Consider the following 15,520-nt stretch of genomic DNA (forward strand, 5'->3'; position numbering starts at 1 on the left):
CACATGCAAAATATTTAAGGACACATATGTCAATGCTTTGATTTGACAGGCTGAAACTGAAAAATGGTTGCCAAGAATCCTTCCTTGGCTTTTTTTGTTGTCTCCCTCATAACGGTGTAATTTAGTCAAATTTATGTTGCCTAAAATTCAGAGGAAAGAATCTACATGATGTATTCTTTTAGTTTTCCTACATAAATTCTTTGGTAATGCCTGAATAATGCAGCTGAGTAAGAACAGAACTGATGAATGAGGAAACTAGCACCAAGTGTGCAGTACACCTCCTGCTTCTTTACATGGATATTTTGTTCACTACTTGAATTAAAACTCAATTTGTGTTCCCCATGTGAGAACTCAATGTATTTAACTCATAAATTTATTAGGAAAACAGAAAATATAATTGAAATATTTACTTCATACCCAGCTGTAGATAGTATTAGCCATCATGATAACTACAACCAGCTGACACTCTGATCTGTCAATAGAGAAGTGGCTCTGAAAGGTTAAGAAAGGCCACCACTCTGATTTACCCTCTGGAGAAGTTGAATTTTCTTCATCTATGGAGGTTACCCTCACTAGACTCAATTTTTGTGAGTTCTCTCTCCCTAAAGTTCTACATAAAAAAACAAAACAAAACAACCACCCAACCAAAAAATCAATACATTTTGTAATTACAGATTAGTTGCACTTATAGGACAGTTTCAACTCTTCTTTAAACCATTTTTGAGTGTTTTCAAACCAGCTATGGCAAGAATGTATAAATCTCACCTTGCAAAAGCATATACTGCAGCCACCAAAAGAACAACTGAAATTATACACAAAGTAACAGCGAGGACAACTTCTACAGATCTTCCTGTCAGTCCTTCACCTGCAACAGAAAGCAGAAAGCTAATATATCATAGACTCTTTAGAATTTTTAAATTTCTGACAATATGAAATTAGGGAATAATGAAAGACCCTTTCAGTCTCTGTATAACTGCACCCCTGTTATGTTTGTTGAAGAGCTGCTTCAGAAAGAAAAGTATAACAAAACGAGAAAGAGTTTATGTAAGGGTTCCTAACCATTGCTGATCTATCCAACGCATTATTTTAATACAGCTGTATGTGCAGGTGTTGCCTGGTGTTTTTCAGTTTTGCCTGCTGAACAGGTTAAGGTCAGTCTATACTGCAGTAACATCAGTCTGAGCACTGGCCTGAGCTCAGCTCCTGCTTCAGTCTCTGCAGGACTGCTCCAGCTCCTCAAGTGGAAAAGGGAGACACAACTCCAAACAAACGAGACCTGCAGCTGCCACTCACAGACACAAAGAAAAACATACTATTTTTGGAGGTATTTTAAGGGTGCTGAAAGAACTGAACTAATGATGAGATCTGAACTTTCTGGATTAATCTGCCTCACTGACCAATAACTCATGCTCCTGGTTTATGTGAGAATTGGTGATATTGTTAGGAATAACCACCAGTAGTAGATCAAAAGTAATCATAAAGGCCTCTATGATAGCAAAGTAAAGGTGTTAGTATTCTAATCAGTCCTTCCAGGTGAGAATGAAAGCCCATTCAAAAACTGATAAACTATTTAGCTTAGTAGTTTCTAGATCTCTTTCTGAACTTCTATAATGCTAAATTTCTGGGGCTCATTTAATTTCCCACCCTTCCTGTAATCCTGTACCTCAAATGAAACTCACCCTCTTTTTCTCTTAGACAACAGTGAAAATAAGAAAAGTAAGGGAATTCCACTGCTGGTATTGTTCCCTTTTATTGACATTCACCTCCACTTGATGGTCCACTGTAGAAAAACTTAGCTCCTGTTTAGCCTCAGGGAGAAGGAGAAAATGTACTGCTTCCTGCCATCTGAAACTATTTCCCAGACAAGGAATGACATCCTCCCAAGGACACACTGTGAAACATCATAGTCTTGGCTTTTTGGATGATTTTTGGATTTGAGAGTATATTGCAAATGATCTGGACTGATGTACACAAGAGAATGTGATTAAAATTCAAAATGATCCTGATTTATCAGAAGAAGTCACCTTAAAACAGTAGGATAAACTTTTGTAAGAACAAGTGCATGGTTCTACATGTAGGCAGGAATAATCAGCTACAATAATCAGCTACAGCATAGGAAGCAGTAGGCTACTTAGAAATTTATCAGAAGAAAGTGCAAGATTATTATAGACTGACACGGACATTAATAAGCAATATCAGGCCTGTATGAAGTGAGAGACAACAGAATTCAACATAGTTTGAAAAACACCTGAAACAATCCTTCCACTGCATTAGTAAAATTTTAGATGCAACACTGGACATTACAAAGAAAAAGTTTAATATTAGGTTAAGATAATAGGATAGAAAACCAAGTACATACAAAAATATTTCAATGAGAAAAGGAATGAAAAAGTTCCTGCCACTCACTTTTCACAGTGATACGGCAAAAGTGTTAGCAAAGTGAAAGAGGAGAAGAATATCCAAAGAAACCTCTACAAAAGTTATATCTATTTTGCACTGCACATTGAAGAGTTATGTTAAAATGTGCAATTAACATTAATCCAAAAAATGCAAATGTTATTAAACAAAACACTGCTGGTAGGATGCCAACCAAGAATTAAAACCCCACATTTTCTCATGCTTCTTTGCAACAGGGGAGGACTAAACATATCTTTATAGGAATGTGTGTAGAGATAATCATGGGCATGGAAAAGGAGACAAAATAGAGAATATCATGATGTATAATTCTGAAGTACTGCACTCAATACATGATGATAAAAAATTGCAATAATAAAATACCTTAAGGTCAGTTTCTACGCAAAAGACAGTGTCAGGAAATCCCATTTTGATTATTTCCTGTCTCATCAGCTTTATATTTAACATGGAAAAGGTGCACTTACACAGAACTACCAGTTGCCCCAGAGTGATCTAAAAAACCATTGGAGTTTACAAAAAGGTTACAAGCTGCCTTAATGTATAACAAGTTTAAACAGTATTTATCACTGTACCTTAATTATCTTATGGAAAAATGCTGACCTTTCATTGTAGCATGGACAATAACTTTGCAATGAGAGTCATGGATTGTGAAGAATAAACTTCCCCTCTCCGGGTCAAAAGAAGGTTGTGGTACAACAAAAATGATTAGGTGGGTGGGTGCCCTATTAAAATGCATCCTTTATTATAATTAAAAAACATTGCAGCAGCTGTATATTTCCATGACTTCTGCTTCAGTGTTCCTCCCTAACAAAATTCCTATTATCTACAAGAGCATCTGAGATGTCTCACAAAATGATTTCTCATGATTTTCTATATTTTTTTCTGTTTCAAACACATAATATTAAATTGCACCAAAAGATTAACTTGCTTATTTTCCAAATCAAAGATTTTTTTATATCAGTAGATTTAGAAACCAGAGCAATGTAGGATTTTTGAACTGGTATGAATACATCTGCCAGAATTTAAATTAATGTTTCAGTTCATAAAATGAAAGTATAATGTTGGAAACCTACATTATTATTAAAGATTATTATTAAAGAAGCTATCTGATTTAAAATAAAACTGCAATTTGTATTCCAGGCAGCATAAATTTCTCCTGGAGAGCAGCTGATGTTTTGAGTGCAGTAGAAGTAATTGGGTTGCAAAGATTTATAAAAGCTGACTTTTTGGCATCTTTTCTGCGTTATATTTCTAGAGTAATCTGGAAGTTCCTATAACCAAGCATCTTCTCTAAGGAAACTCTTGGGCAAGGTTCCTCATGCCATGTGTCAAGAGAGTGCTCTATCTTCAGGACCATTCAACTGCAGTAGCTGCATCACTTGTGATATATCAACTTGATGCTGATTTCCCAACACTTGTAAGAAAGCTTTCGAATAGCTTTTGATTATCTATTCCACATAAGATGGAATTACAATGAAATTTAGAAGCTCTGAAATTTAGAAGCTAAGACCAGATAAAAATATGCTGTAATCTGGCCTTAAAAAGCAGGGCTTGATGTTAAAGTTTAGCATAGAAGGCATTGGATGGGTATGAGGAGACCCATTTCTCCTCATAGCTGGGGAATTTATCCCTGTTTTGGTTTTTTTCCCTGCTGCATTTTATTCAGCATACAAACAGATCTTGCTTATTTATCATGTACAAGGTAGAAAATGTTGCAAGTTTTCAGTAACAATACATAAGGCAACGAATTACACTATCTCCCTGCCACTAAGTATTGTGGATTTTTCTGTTAGAAAGGAGAAAATTACCCAGAGGATGGGATACAGTTGGACTCATTTCCAGTAAATTTGTTTTCCCTGATTGGACACACTATCTTTCCCCTACTGGTAAAAATATTTGCTTCATTTGCTTAAAACTTTTAAACTCAGAACATATAAAGACAACTTTTATGTTGCACTTTCCAAAGCATTCTGGGCTGGAGAAATAGTACCAGATCCTTTCAGATTATTCAGGTAATGAATTAGCATTTCAGGGTCTTCAGTATCAGATCATGTAACAAATTCCTAAAATTGATTAGATGAATAAGGGAGCTCATATCACAGAAGATGAATGCCAAATGAAAAATATGTGCCCACTAAAATTCTTCTGGGTAGTCATCCAGTTGTCTTGATATCCATTTTCAGAAAGTCAGGGCTAAGGCTGAGCTAAGTAAGATTTTGACTTACAAATATATTAAAAGAACTAACAGATCTTATTGCAATCTGCTACAAGAGATGCCATTCCCAGTTTTGGGGGTATATCAACTTGGCCAAGAAGGAATTATGTTTGATTTCCAACCAAATAACTGCTGGCCTATTTGCTAGTGACTTTAGAACCAGATGAATTCTATTAGACAATATTAATTTATTAATTAATATAGAGCTTTTTCTATATCTAAAAGAATGAAAGGGGCTAAAGGGTCATGCCCTCAAATGACCTGCCATTAAGCTCACTGGAATATAATAATAGAATCATTTAGATTTGAAAAGACCTTTAAGATCATCAAGTCCTACTGCTAACCCAGCACTGCCAAGGCCACCAGAAATCTAGTCTCTAAGTGCCACATCTACACATCTTTGGAATACCTCCAGTGATAGTGACTACCACTTTCCTTGGCAGCCTGCTCAAATCTTAGCACTATTTCTGTGAAGAAATTTTTCCTTATATCTGACCTAAACCTCCCCTGTCACCACCTTTCCTCTTGTCCTATTGATTGTTACTGGGGAGGAGAGTTCGACACCTGTCTTGCCACAACTTTCTTTGAGGTAGAGAGTTATAAGGTCTCTCCTGAGCTTCCCTTTCTCCAGCCTAAATAACCCCAGCTCCCTCAGCTGCTCCTCACAGGACTTGTGCTCCAGGCCCTTCATCAGCTCCATTACCTTTCCCTGAACATGCTCCAGCACCTCAATGTTTTTTTGTACTGAGGAGCTCAGAAGTGGGTACAGGACTGAAGGTGTGACCTCACTAGTGCCAAGTACAGGGGGACAATACTTGTACCTGCTCCTGCTGGCCGCACTATTGCTGATCCAGGCCAGGATGCCACTGGCCTTCTCGGCCATGTGGGCACAGCTGGCTCATGTTAGGCTGCTGTTGACCAACACCCCCAGCTGCTTTATCCCTTGGGCATCATTCTGTCCCCAGCCTGCAGCACTGCATGGGGTTGTTGGGACCAAGTGTAGGATGCAGTATTTGGCCTTATTGAACCTCATCCAGTTGGCCTTGGCCTACTGATCCAGCCTGCCCAGAGCCCTCTGCAGAGCCTTCCTGCCCTCCAGCAGATCAACACTCCTGCTGAACTTGTGTTATCTGCAAACTGACTGAGGGTGTGCTAGATCCCCTCAGCCAGGTCATCAACAGGGACATTAAACAGGAATGGCCAAATACTGAGCCCTGGGGAATTCCACTAGGCACCAGCTGCCAGCCAGATGAACTCCATTCAGCCACCATTCCTTGGTCCAGGGCACCCAGTCAATTTGTCATGCATCCAGTACTTATTCCACATACAACACAGAAGGAAACAGCACAAACAGAACAGCTACTGGCAGTTTGCAAAACAAGATGAACTATCCTGGCAACATTTGTACTGGTATAATTGAATCTCTGCAAACAAACTTTGTCAATAATGCCTCTTCATTTAACAGTCCAGGCTGTAGAATCCCTTGACTACCTCAAAAGGACATACAAGGCAATGGATATATTTCTTCAGTGATTCTAGTTAAACTGCATCCAACAACACAGAGATTACTGACTTAGTGGAAACCACTGTATTAAAAAGAAACATGGAACTGTGTAGACTTTAGAGAAATACTTCAGTGAATTACAGTCTTCTTACCCAATGTTTTGACAGGGTCAGAATAGTCAGAATCTGTAAACTGCCCTTTAATGTTAGTTGCTCTGAACTTAAATCTGTGAAAGAAAACCAGGAAAAGTAATGAAATAAAGTTGATGTGCATTTTCTTAAGTATGGTTTCACTTACTAACTAAAAAAACATATTTAAGTTTAGTATAACATAATTTTAAATAATTTTCCACCTGCAAAAGTGACATTATGACAGACAGCAAGAAGTGTGTCAAAATCTTAAATGTATAAAAAATTCCAGTGTGAATTACTTATCTCAAATTTGGATTTATTTAATTTAAGAACTCAATAAGCATCTTTTTTGCTTGAAAATTTTGTAAAAAAATTGTCTCCCATATCTAGACTCAGGCAAAAATTAAAATTAGATACATATGATGATCAGTTTTCCTCCTTTTCTAATTTAACTATATGTTTTGAGAATTTGCATAAATCTATATTATACTTAAATCTTTCTTTTGGACAAACATGAAGACAAATGTACTTACAGGTACTGCCTTCTTGGTTTCAGTGGGCCATTGCATATTTTGTCTTGACTGCCTGGTATCAGACATGTAGTATCAGCACCTATGACATATATCTCTTCTTTCCCACTCAGGTCTTCTTTTCCTTCTATGCATGGTGGGTTTGGAAAACCTTCATTTGTAAAATATGGCCTTGGTCTGTTGAAGTAGGCATCATACCACTTGGTAACATTCCCATCATGCTGAGCTATTGTCAAGAAAAGAAATAATAGATACAATTTACATTCTAACCGGACTGCAATTAAAGAAGTTACATAGGAAATTTATTTTTAAGAGCTTAGCATGCTGTTGGTGCAATTTACACAAATAAGCCTATAACTGAATTTCCACTTAAACCCAAATTTCCTTACTATCCACACTATCCATGTTTTGTTAACTCTGAGTAAGCCAACTAAATCACAACTAGAAAAACTGAGGAGCATATTCACACAGCAGTTCTGCCTGTAGAGGATATTATTTGCACAAGACACTCAACTCTGAAACTGAGCATGGCTAGCTAGCTAGCAAAGGATTATTTCACAATTAAATTACTAGATATCCATATGTGGATAGTACCCAGCAGCTCATGAGAAAAATCTTCACAATGTGGCTTAGCATGGTATTCATTTATCTTTCAGTTCAAGAGACTCTTCACTGCAATAATTATGAACTAAGTGTCATTAGCATTAGTGCTAAAATTCAGAAGAAGGTGAGACACTTAAGGTGTGTTCACTTAATGTGCATACTTTACTTCTATACTTTGAGACCAAGTAAAATAGGGTATTTAAATACCTGGAGTCTGTCCTTCTTAGGTAAAGTAAGCCTGACCATGAGCTGTCCTGTCATAAAACTCCCACTCACATTGGTAAGCAATTACTCAAAAGGTTTCACAGCACTGTTCACACACGTAAATGTTCATCAGCCCATACAAGGGAATAAACATTCTTACCCACAGTGTGCAGAGGGGATTTATATAACTCTCTGCCTCCATAATGAAATGGAAATATCAACTGCACATGGCTGCATTCTTTTACAGGCAACTCTAATAGCAACAGAAGAATAACCTTGCCAAACCCCAAAAGTCTCATATTTATTTATACTCACAAATGTGAAATGCTGGGGTGGTTTTCAACGAAACAGAAAATAAAGAACTGCAGTGATAAAATTAGGGACTGAATAATATCGGTGGCTTCAAACAGCATGGAAGACACTTCACTGGAAAGCATTCCCAGAATCCAATACCCAGCCCACAGGTATTGTGTGCCCTTAGTGCTGTTGCCACAGCAGAAGTGACTTTGTTGTCTGTCCTCTAAAATGAAATTACTGAAATCCAAGAAACAAATTAAAAAGACAAACAGCGTGAACCTGAAAAGAGTTTTCAAGGGAATTTATTAAACTCTACCTCCAGCTTCCACAACAAGAACTTGTATCTTCTTGATAGGGCCATGATCATCACTGTAATAACAAATTGGCATTCTGATTGTAATTGTTGTATCTGTGACAAGTAATGCTCCATTGGTATCATAAACTGGTGCTGGTTTCTTTTTGGGCCTTGGTGGTTCTGTTTTTAAGAAAGATATACCACAGAGTTCTGTTTTACAATATTTTCATTGGAGGTACGTTATTAAGGCACACAGCTGAGTTATGCAAAAACAATCTCCAGCATATTTTCAGGGACAACTTAATGTTTCACTTACTATCTTAAGCCTCTAAAAACTATATTCTGATAAATGCCTACATATATAATTTTCAATTAAAAGAAAAAACAATAAAAAGAGTGATTTTAATTTTTCAATTAATATCAATCAATAACTTTGACAACTGTGATACTGCATACTTAGCTATTCCTATGTCATATCCTAAGTTGTTTGCTGATAATGATTGAAATATTGAACTTGATATGATTAGTTCAATGAGTCTGCATGTGTTTGACAGTATGCTTCTGATACAAATAGCAAATGATCAGCAAAACTGAACACTACAATTCAAGGAGATCAATGATACATTCCTGTTCCTACATTATGCATCCCATAAATACTAGCTCAAGGCACACAGCTGTGTAATCACAGGTGGAAGAGCAATTTCTTCAGAATTTATAGAGATTTCAGATATAGCATACTTTATGGGACATACCTTTGATATCCATGGTTATTTTCAATTGAATTTTTGGCCCTGCACCAGCACCATTAATTGCATACACCTTAAAAAACAAACATTTGTTTTAATGAGTATTGTATTAGCTTCATATTTGACAATTCTGGATATATCTGTAGCAACAAGAAATGCTGAAACACTCCTTTTGTCATTCACACTAGGCTAGAACTTATTTATATTGCTTTGAAATCCTAAGTGTGGTAACACTTCATTGCTTATGACAAAGCTCTTAAAAAAGGAGTAATTAAGTTCACTCAAAGAATGATCATTCTTTGTCTTGTGTCCCAGCCTCTGACTATTTCAAAGTACTTCATGCACATACTTCTAGCAAGCTCTCCTTGCAGAACTGGACCGTTCATGTCCAGTGAGCAATGCCAGTACTGGAATTAAGAGAGACATTTAGTCTTGTGCTTGTGACTATGTGTCACAAATTGCTTTGCTACATGAACTGGTCATCCAAACCAGTGATGCATCCTGCTCCCACTTGCTCTATCCTGTTCATTGCTCCCCTTGTTCCTCACACTTGCCTCTCTTTGCACCCCAGCTAACATTCCTGGCATGAAAATCTCATATTCAGCCAAAGTTTCAAACTAATCTCACGCGTATATCAAAGAAAAAGAAATACTCCCCCCCCCTCGCCCAACAAATGTATCAGTTCTTACGCTGACATTATAGGTATGTCCTCCTTTTAGTCCTTCTATCATGGCAGTGACTGACTGATCTTTTTTTTTAATGACACTAAGGTTGTGAATCTGGATGGCAGCAGGGTCATCTTCATTGTAAACCATAGCTTGATACACTTGAATATTTCCATTTGGTTCAGATGGTGGCACAAATGTTACTTGGAATTTTGTTACTTCATCTGGTATCTTCTGAAAAGTTATGTTGTTAGGTGGGTCTTCAGGCACTGAAATAAATATTTCAATGACCCACTTAATCAGTTTACTACTATTACTATTAGAGTAAAACCTGAAAAATTAAAATTATATTTTTTGTATATCAGTATTATTTCATTGATATTTTCTGGGTTGTATTAAAAATTTTCAAATACTTATCGCATATGCGAATATTCATAAACACAATAAAAAGTCAAATATCTACTGAAATCCTTTTCTTAATGATGGCACTGAATGCTACAAACTTTTAAAGTAATGATTAGGTAACTCTCAGTAGTCGCTACTCAGAAAATTTTTTACCGATTATCTATTTAAAAAGCCTGAAAGCATCATTATACCTCAAAACACATCTGGGGTTGACAGATCCTTGCACAAGTTGACAAGCAAGAAGCACGAGTCAGTGAGTATTCCTTTCTGAAAACAGCAGAGTATTCCTCTGTTAACAGCAAGCTCTCTCCCAACATATAAACAAGCCACTGTGCTCCTAAGGGTCTCTGCTTTTCACAACTAAATCTTTGGGAAAATTTTTCCACTAACTGACACCCAGACACAAGCACAACATGCATTTTTCCTGGAGGCAGTATCTTGTCAAATGCTGATTCCAGTAGCTTATTCTTAAGACAGCAGAGGTATAAATCATTTTCCCAATGTCCCTCTCTGAAGGAAAAGGCTGCAACATTCTTTCCAGGCAGCTAAATATTTATTGCTCTACCTGAGAAGACAAGTATGTGGCGTGACCTCTAAATAGTGAAATCAAGCGATGGAAGGTAAACACATTCCCTCAGCCAAGGATTTAGATGCAGTCGTCCTATTTCCCAGGTTTTTTATACCAGCCAACAAACGCTTACTGAGGTTTCTCTGCAGTAAGTCTGTGTCAACTGGTCCTGACTAAGCCATATGCTAAGCTGTACAAACCAGATGAAATGAGGTGGAAAAAAATAAACATGTTCCTCTTCAATTTTACTGCACCTCCTAATGTACCACATGTTGATATAAGGAAAAGAGCTACCAGAAAAGGCACCACAGGATGCTCTCTGTCTCAGAATAGACCTAGCTACCACACAGACACACCTTTTTCCACAGCACAAGAGCATATGATCTTCCAGGCATAGAAATAGGTAATGAAATAATTAGAATTTGTCTTATTTAAAGCATTGGAGATTATCTATATCTATATCTATATCTATATCTATATCTATATCTATATCTATATCTATATCTATATCTATATCTATATCTATATCTATGTCTATCTATACACATACATATCATATGCATATAGTATCATTTCAATAGGGACCTTGGATTTTCATACATCAAAGGAAAGATAGATGATAAATAAAGTCACTTTGTAGTACATTTAAATCTGACATTAACCTGAGTATGTAACTAAAAAGTTGTTCTGCATCAGACCCTCTAGAGATAAGGTAATTATGCTTTATACACAGATGATAATTCGTTAAAATGAAACAGAACCTCTTGAGAAAATATTTTTAGTGTTTTTCTTGTTTGCTGGTTTAAACAATGGAAAAAAATTCAAAAATAGAAAAGAGAGTAGACAGACGATAACCATGATCTATGTATGTAAAGTTAGGACTAAGTTGTCCCCATGTACATATTTATATTTCTGTCCTATTTATAGCTTTCTAAGCAAATGCAAATGCTGTCTACTTTTCTTTAACATCTCATTTCTCAGTTTTATTTCTCTGACTAACTTTACAGCATCATCTACTTTTGTCACCTTAATATCTAGCTCAGTCTCCAGATCATTTAGAATCTGTGGAACAGCTAACTCAAGCAGAGTTTCCTATGGGCCTTCACCAGGAACTTCCCTCCACAGAAAATACACAGATAATGTCCTCAAGTCTGCACAGATACCACTTATAAACGGTAGGATTCACTTCACCTAATTTTTAATGTTTAAATTTTGCACCAATATCAAGGATGTTGTGTGAAGTTTTCAGTAGTCTCTTAACAGGTACCTCCACAAAGGAGTCACCCCTGACTAAGACAGGTATCTCATATACACTTGGTAATGTATACATAGAACCTCTCTCTTCATTGCCCATAGAAGTAATCTAGTTGGCTGTGTTCCACAAAGCCAAATTTTACATGGAGCAAGATAGGATCCAGCATAACTGAAGGTAAATCTTAGTATTTATAACCATTCCTTTTTTGTTGTCTGACAACTTTTTAAATATTAAAGAAAAAATATTGTGAGAACAAATCTGTATTAGAAGCCCACATCGTGTTTAAAGTCCTCATGTATTTGCCAAATTAAAGAAAAACTGTGAATTTTGATCTGTATAAAGTAGAAAAAATATTACAAACCTGCTTCAAAAGTGGAGACAATTACAGGGGAACTCGGCTTGCCTTCTAGGAGTGCAGCATTAACATCCCCTGTGAAGGCAATGATCACTACAGAATACCTTGTAAATGCTTTCAAATCAGAAATTTCTAAGATTTTATCCTCCTCATTTGTCTTCAAAAACTGAGCTTTGTAGTTGTCATTATCCACCTGTAAAAAAACAGTAAGATAAAAAAAAAAAAGTTGTTACAAGGCTTGAAACAGCAAAAGCAGGAAATTATTATTTTAATATCTTACTAAAGTTTTATTCTTCCACTTCCCTAACTAGTTATATAGAAGGGTTCACAAGGAGTCTCTGGATCCCAAGTGTACAAAGCTGTGCTGGGGAAAACATCTAACCCGTGTGCTCCTTTCTGGCACTTCATGTAGTTTGTGCTTAAGGGAATGGGCTCTTTGGTTGATGCTGTCTCACACCAAGCAAACATGAACCAATTTGGAGACACTGTTCCAAGGCAATTATGGTGACCTGAAACAGGCATCAAACTAGGCAAAGATCCAGAAGATGAGCATCTGTATATCAGAAGATTGTTTGGAATACAATTAGAAAGTTGGGCAGCAATATATAATGTTGATGCAACATTGGAAGGTGCAATTATTCTTTGGATATATTCATAGAAGCTCTTTTTTATGAGACAATTGGGAAGGATTAATTCTCCCAGCAGGAACCTGGAAAGACTTAATGTTCATTCTAAAAATGGGTGGACTATAGGAGACCTAGTAATAACTTTAAAATATAAAAAAAGTATTAATAAACTGAAGATAAGCCACTGTTTACAGTGTTCACGAAAATACAAATAGAAATTTTACTTACCCAAAAACCAAACAGAAATAAAAATTACACAATCTGCATTGATATACCTAAAAATGTAACTAAAGCCATGACTAGGAATCTAGTTATCAGGTAAAATAATATGTTGAGGGTTGCTGAGCAATTTTCAGCACTGGATATTATATGAAAAAGACAATGAATAATTTTTGAGAAATATTTTAGGTACACTTGTTTCTGTGTTAGAGCAGGCTACAGGTTGAATTACACTGTGGATACTTCTGATCTTTACATCTCAAATAATCTGTAGCCCTGTAGAAAAATCTCCTGTGTTGGACTTTATATCCAATTAATCACTTCTAAGGGTATCTTCAAAAACAACAAAAAGGAAAAAATGGGTGCTTTTCTAGTGTTTCATCAAGTATCAATTACAAAATTTTATTTATGTATATTCCCACTGCTTCAGTTAATAATGTTTTTATTATTGTTTCTTCAGTGTGTAATTTGAAAAGGGAATTAGGTAGCTGTACAGTAGTTTTCCCACTGAACAAAATCTGTATTAAATGCAGCTGATAAAACATTAGAACAGCTCAAGCATACCATTTATTTGACAGATAGGCATATATCCCCACTGAGAATTAACCTGAACTAAACTTTCTGATGAATTACACAGACATTCATTTCCTGGGATGGCCATCAAGAGCTGAAACATTTTCTTCTTTCTGACTATCAAGAATCTGGCATATAAATATTTATCCAACAGCTAAAGTACAATCACAGCACTACATCATTAAATTTATTTCTATTCTCCATGAATTTTAATGGTTAAATTCCATTTTCCTTACCTATTTCCATGAATATTTTATTCAGAAGTACTCATTCAGAATTATAGTACGACAAACTAAAACATGACTATGAGGAAAAATAATGGAGTAGTTTTTAGCTTTTCTGATCCTTAAAGCTGCAAGGCACATCCTAGTAATTTAAGCAGAATCCTAATATTCCTATTCAGTTATGAATACTAATCATTAACTTTTAGTATATAACAGAGGAGAAATCCAAATTATTCTGTTCCATTATGCTATTTTTATAAATATTTAAAGATACTCAGCTGAGAATAAGAACAAGTAAAATTATACATACTGGAAGTTTGTGGAATTTGGAGTCTTCATAAAAATCTCCCACTGGGACAATAAAATATATACTAAAAATTTCACCAAGAAAGAATGGGACAGCTTTACTGGTCTTTAGGAAGGAAGAGGTTTGTCTACTAAAATTCTCCAGAACTGGCACCTGTAGTGCCAGTCATTAGACTGACAACATCTAATTACAGGGAATCCATAAACATAAGCCTGGTTATCTGAAATATACTTTGAAAAAAAACCAAAAAAATTCACTTTGTAAACACGGTTTCTCCAAAGTGAAGAATTTTTAAGTTCCCTTCAAATGCTGGCAAGTTCACACAGAACAACAGAACATTCCATAGATCATCTTCCTTCAGGAATTTTATTATAACTTATATTGATAAGGTATTTATAATATTTTTAGAGTGTAGATTGAGATGACATCATTGGTAACTTTGGAATTATCAGACAGAGAGGAAATTGTTTCAATGCAAATTGATAAAATATTAAATCCCAAAAAATTCGAGCTTTGAAAACTTAATTTTTAAGTTTTATAAAACCCATGAAATGTTCCCCTGCTGATGCACTAAAATGCTGCTTAGTCAAAAATGACAGGAATTCTTTCAAGGAAGAAGTCTTCTCTTACTTTATTAGAGAGGAGATAAAACTTTCTATGTAGTTTTTAGTGACCTACCCGTTGGGCCAAGCAATCATCCTGTAAGTCCTCCCCTTGTCATACATCCTTCATCCTGCCATTCTATTGCTGCACTAAGCCTGTTCAGAACTGAGCACACTTCTCTCTGCATGTTGTACAATGAACTTAGAGGAAGAGAAGATTACAGGACTACACATTACTCTTTCTTGTAACTTTTCTGAGTAGTTTAAAAATATTTGGTTTTTTTTTTACTAATATCCTTAGACATTTTGATAGCAGAAATAGCTCAGCATTAATATATTAGCAGATCAGTACTCCTTATGACAGATTCAGAAAAATTAAATATACACACATAGTCTTACTCTCTTCTCAGAAAACTTAACTTTGTGTTTAAAGGCCTTAAATAGTTTTAAGTAGACTTTAAATTTTTTTCCTACTATAAAACAGAATGATTAAAAATTTTTGAAGCTGTAAACAGTAACTTTGCTCAGGTAACATCTGGTAAGCTACTTTTTATTTTCACTTACAGCCCTGTCTGTATAATTCCTGGCAGAACATGGAACTTATATTCTACTTCTCATGGGCTTGAACTTAGAAAGATGCCTATCTTGCCACAGGGCAGGAAATGGGATTTATTAATGGTGGGTTTAAGGAGTTTTGTAAGTGCAGTAGAGGATGAAAAGAGAAAAGCCACCAGAGTTTTCCTCTTATGTCAGCTTTTTTTGGTTATAAAGATCAAGGAGA

The 15,520-nt window shown here is 35.8% G+C and overlaps 1 protein-coding gene across 1 annotated transcript in view; it reads right to left on the minus strand.

Moving 5' to 3' along the window:
- PTPRQ (protein tyrosine phosphatase receptor type Q) overlaps positions 1-15,520 on the minus strand; it is a 124,436-nt gene that overhangs the window by 25,370 nt on the left and 83,546 nt on the right. The window contains exons 45-51 of the mRNA XM_063154975.1: positions 12,195-12,381; positions 9,630-9,874; positions 8,947-9,013; positions 8,216-8,374; positions 6,799-7,021; positions 6,287-6,360; positions 766-865 (exon numbers count right to left, since the gene is read on the minus strand). Of these exons, the coding sequence (XP_063011045.1) occupies positions 766-865; positions 6,287-6,360; positions 6,799-7,021; positions 8,216-8,374; positions 8,947-9,013; positions 9,630-9,874; positions 12,195-12,381 (1,055 nt within the window). The remainder of the gene's footprint in view (positions 1-765; positions 866-6,286; positions 6,361-6,798; positions 7,022-8,215; positions 8,375-8,946; positions 9,014-9,629; positions 9,875-12,194; positions 12,382-15,520) is intronic.

This window comes from Melospiza melodia, chromosome 4 (genome assembly GCF_035770615.1).
Source record: "Melospiza melodia melodia isolate bMelMel2 chromosome 4, bMelMel2.pri, whole genome shotgun sequence".
Lineage (NCBI taxonomy): Eukaryota > Metazoa > Chordata > Aves > Passeriformes > Passerellidae > Melospiza > Melospiza melodia.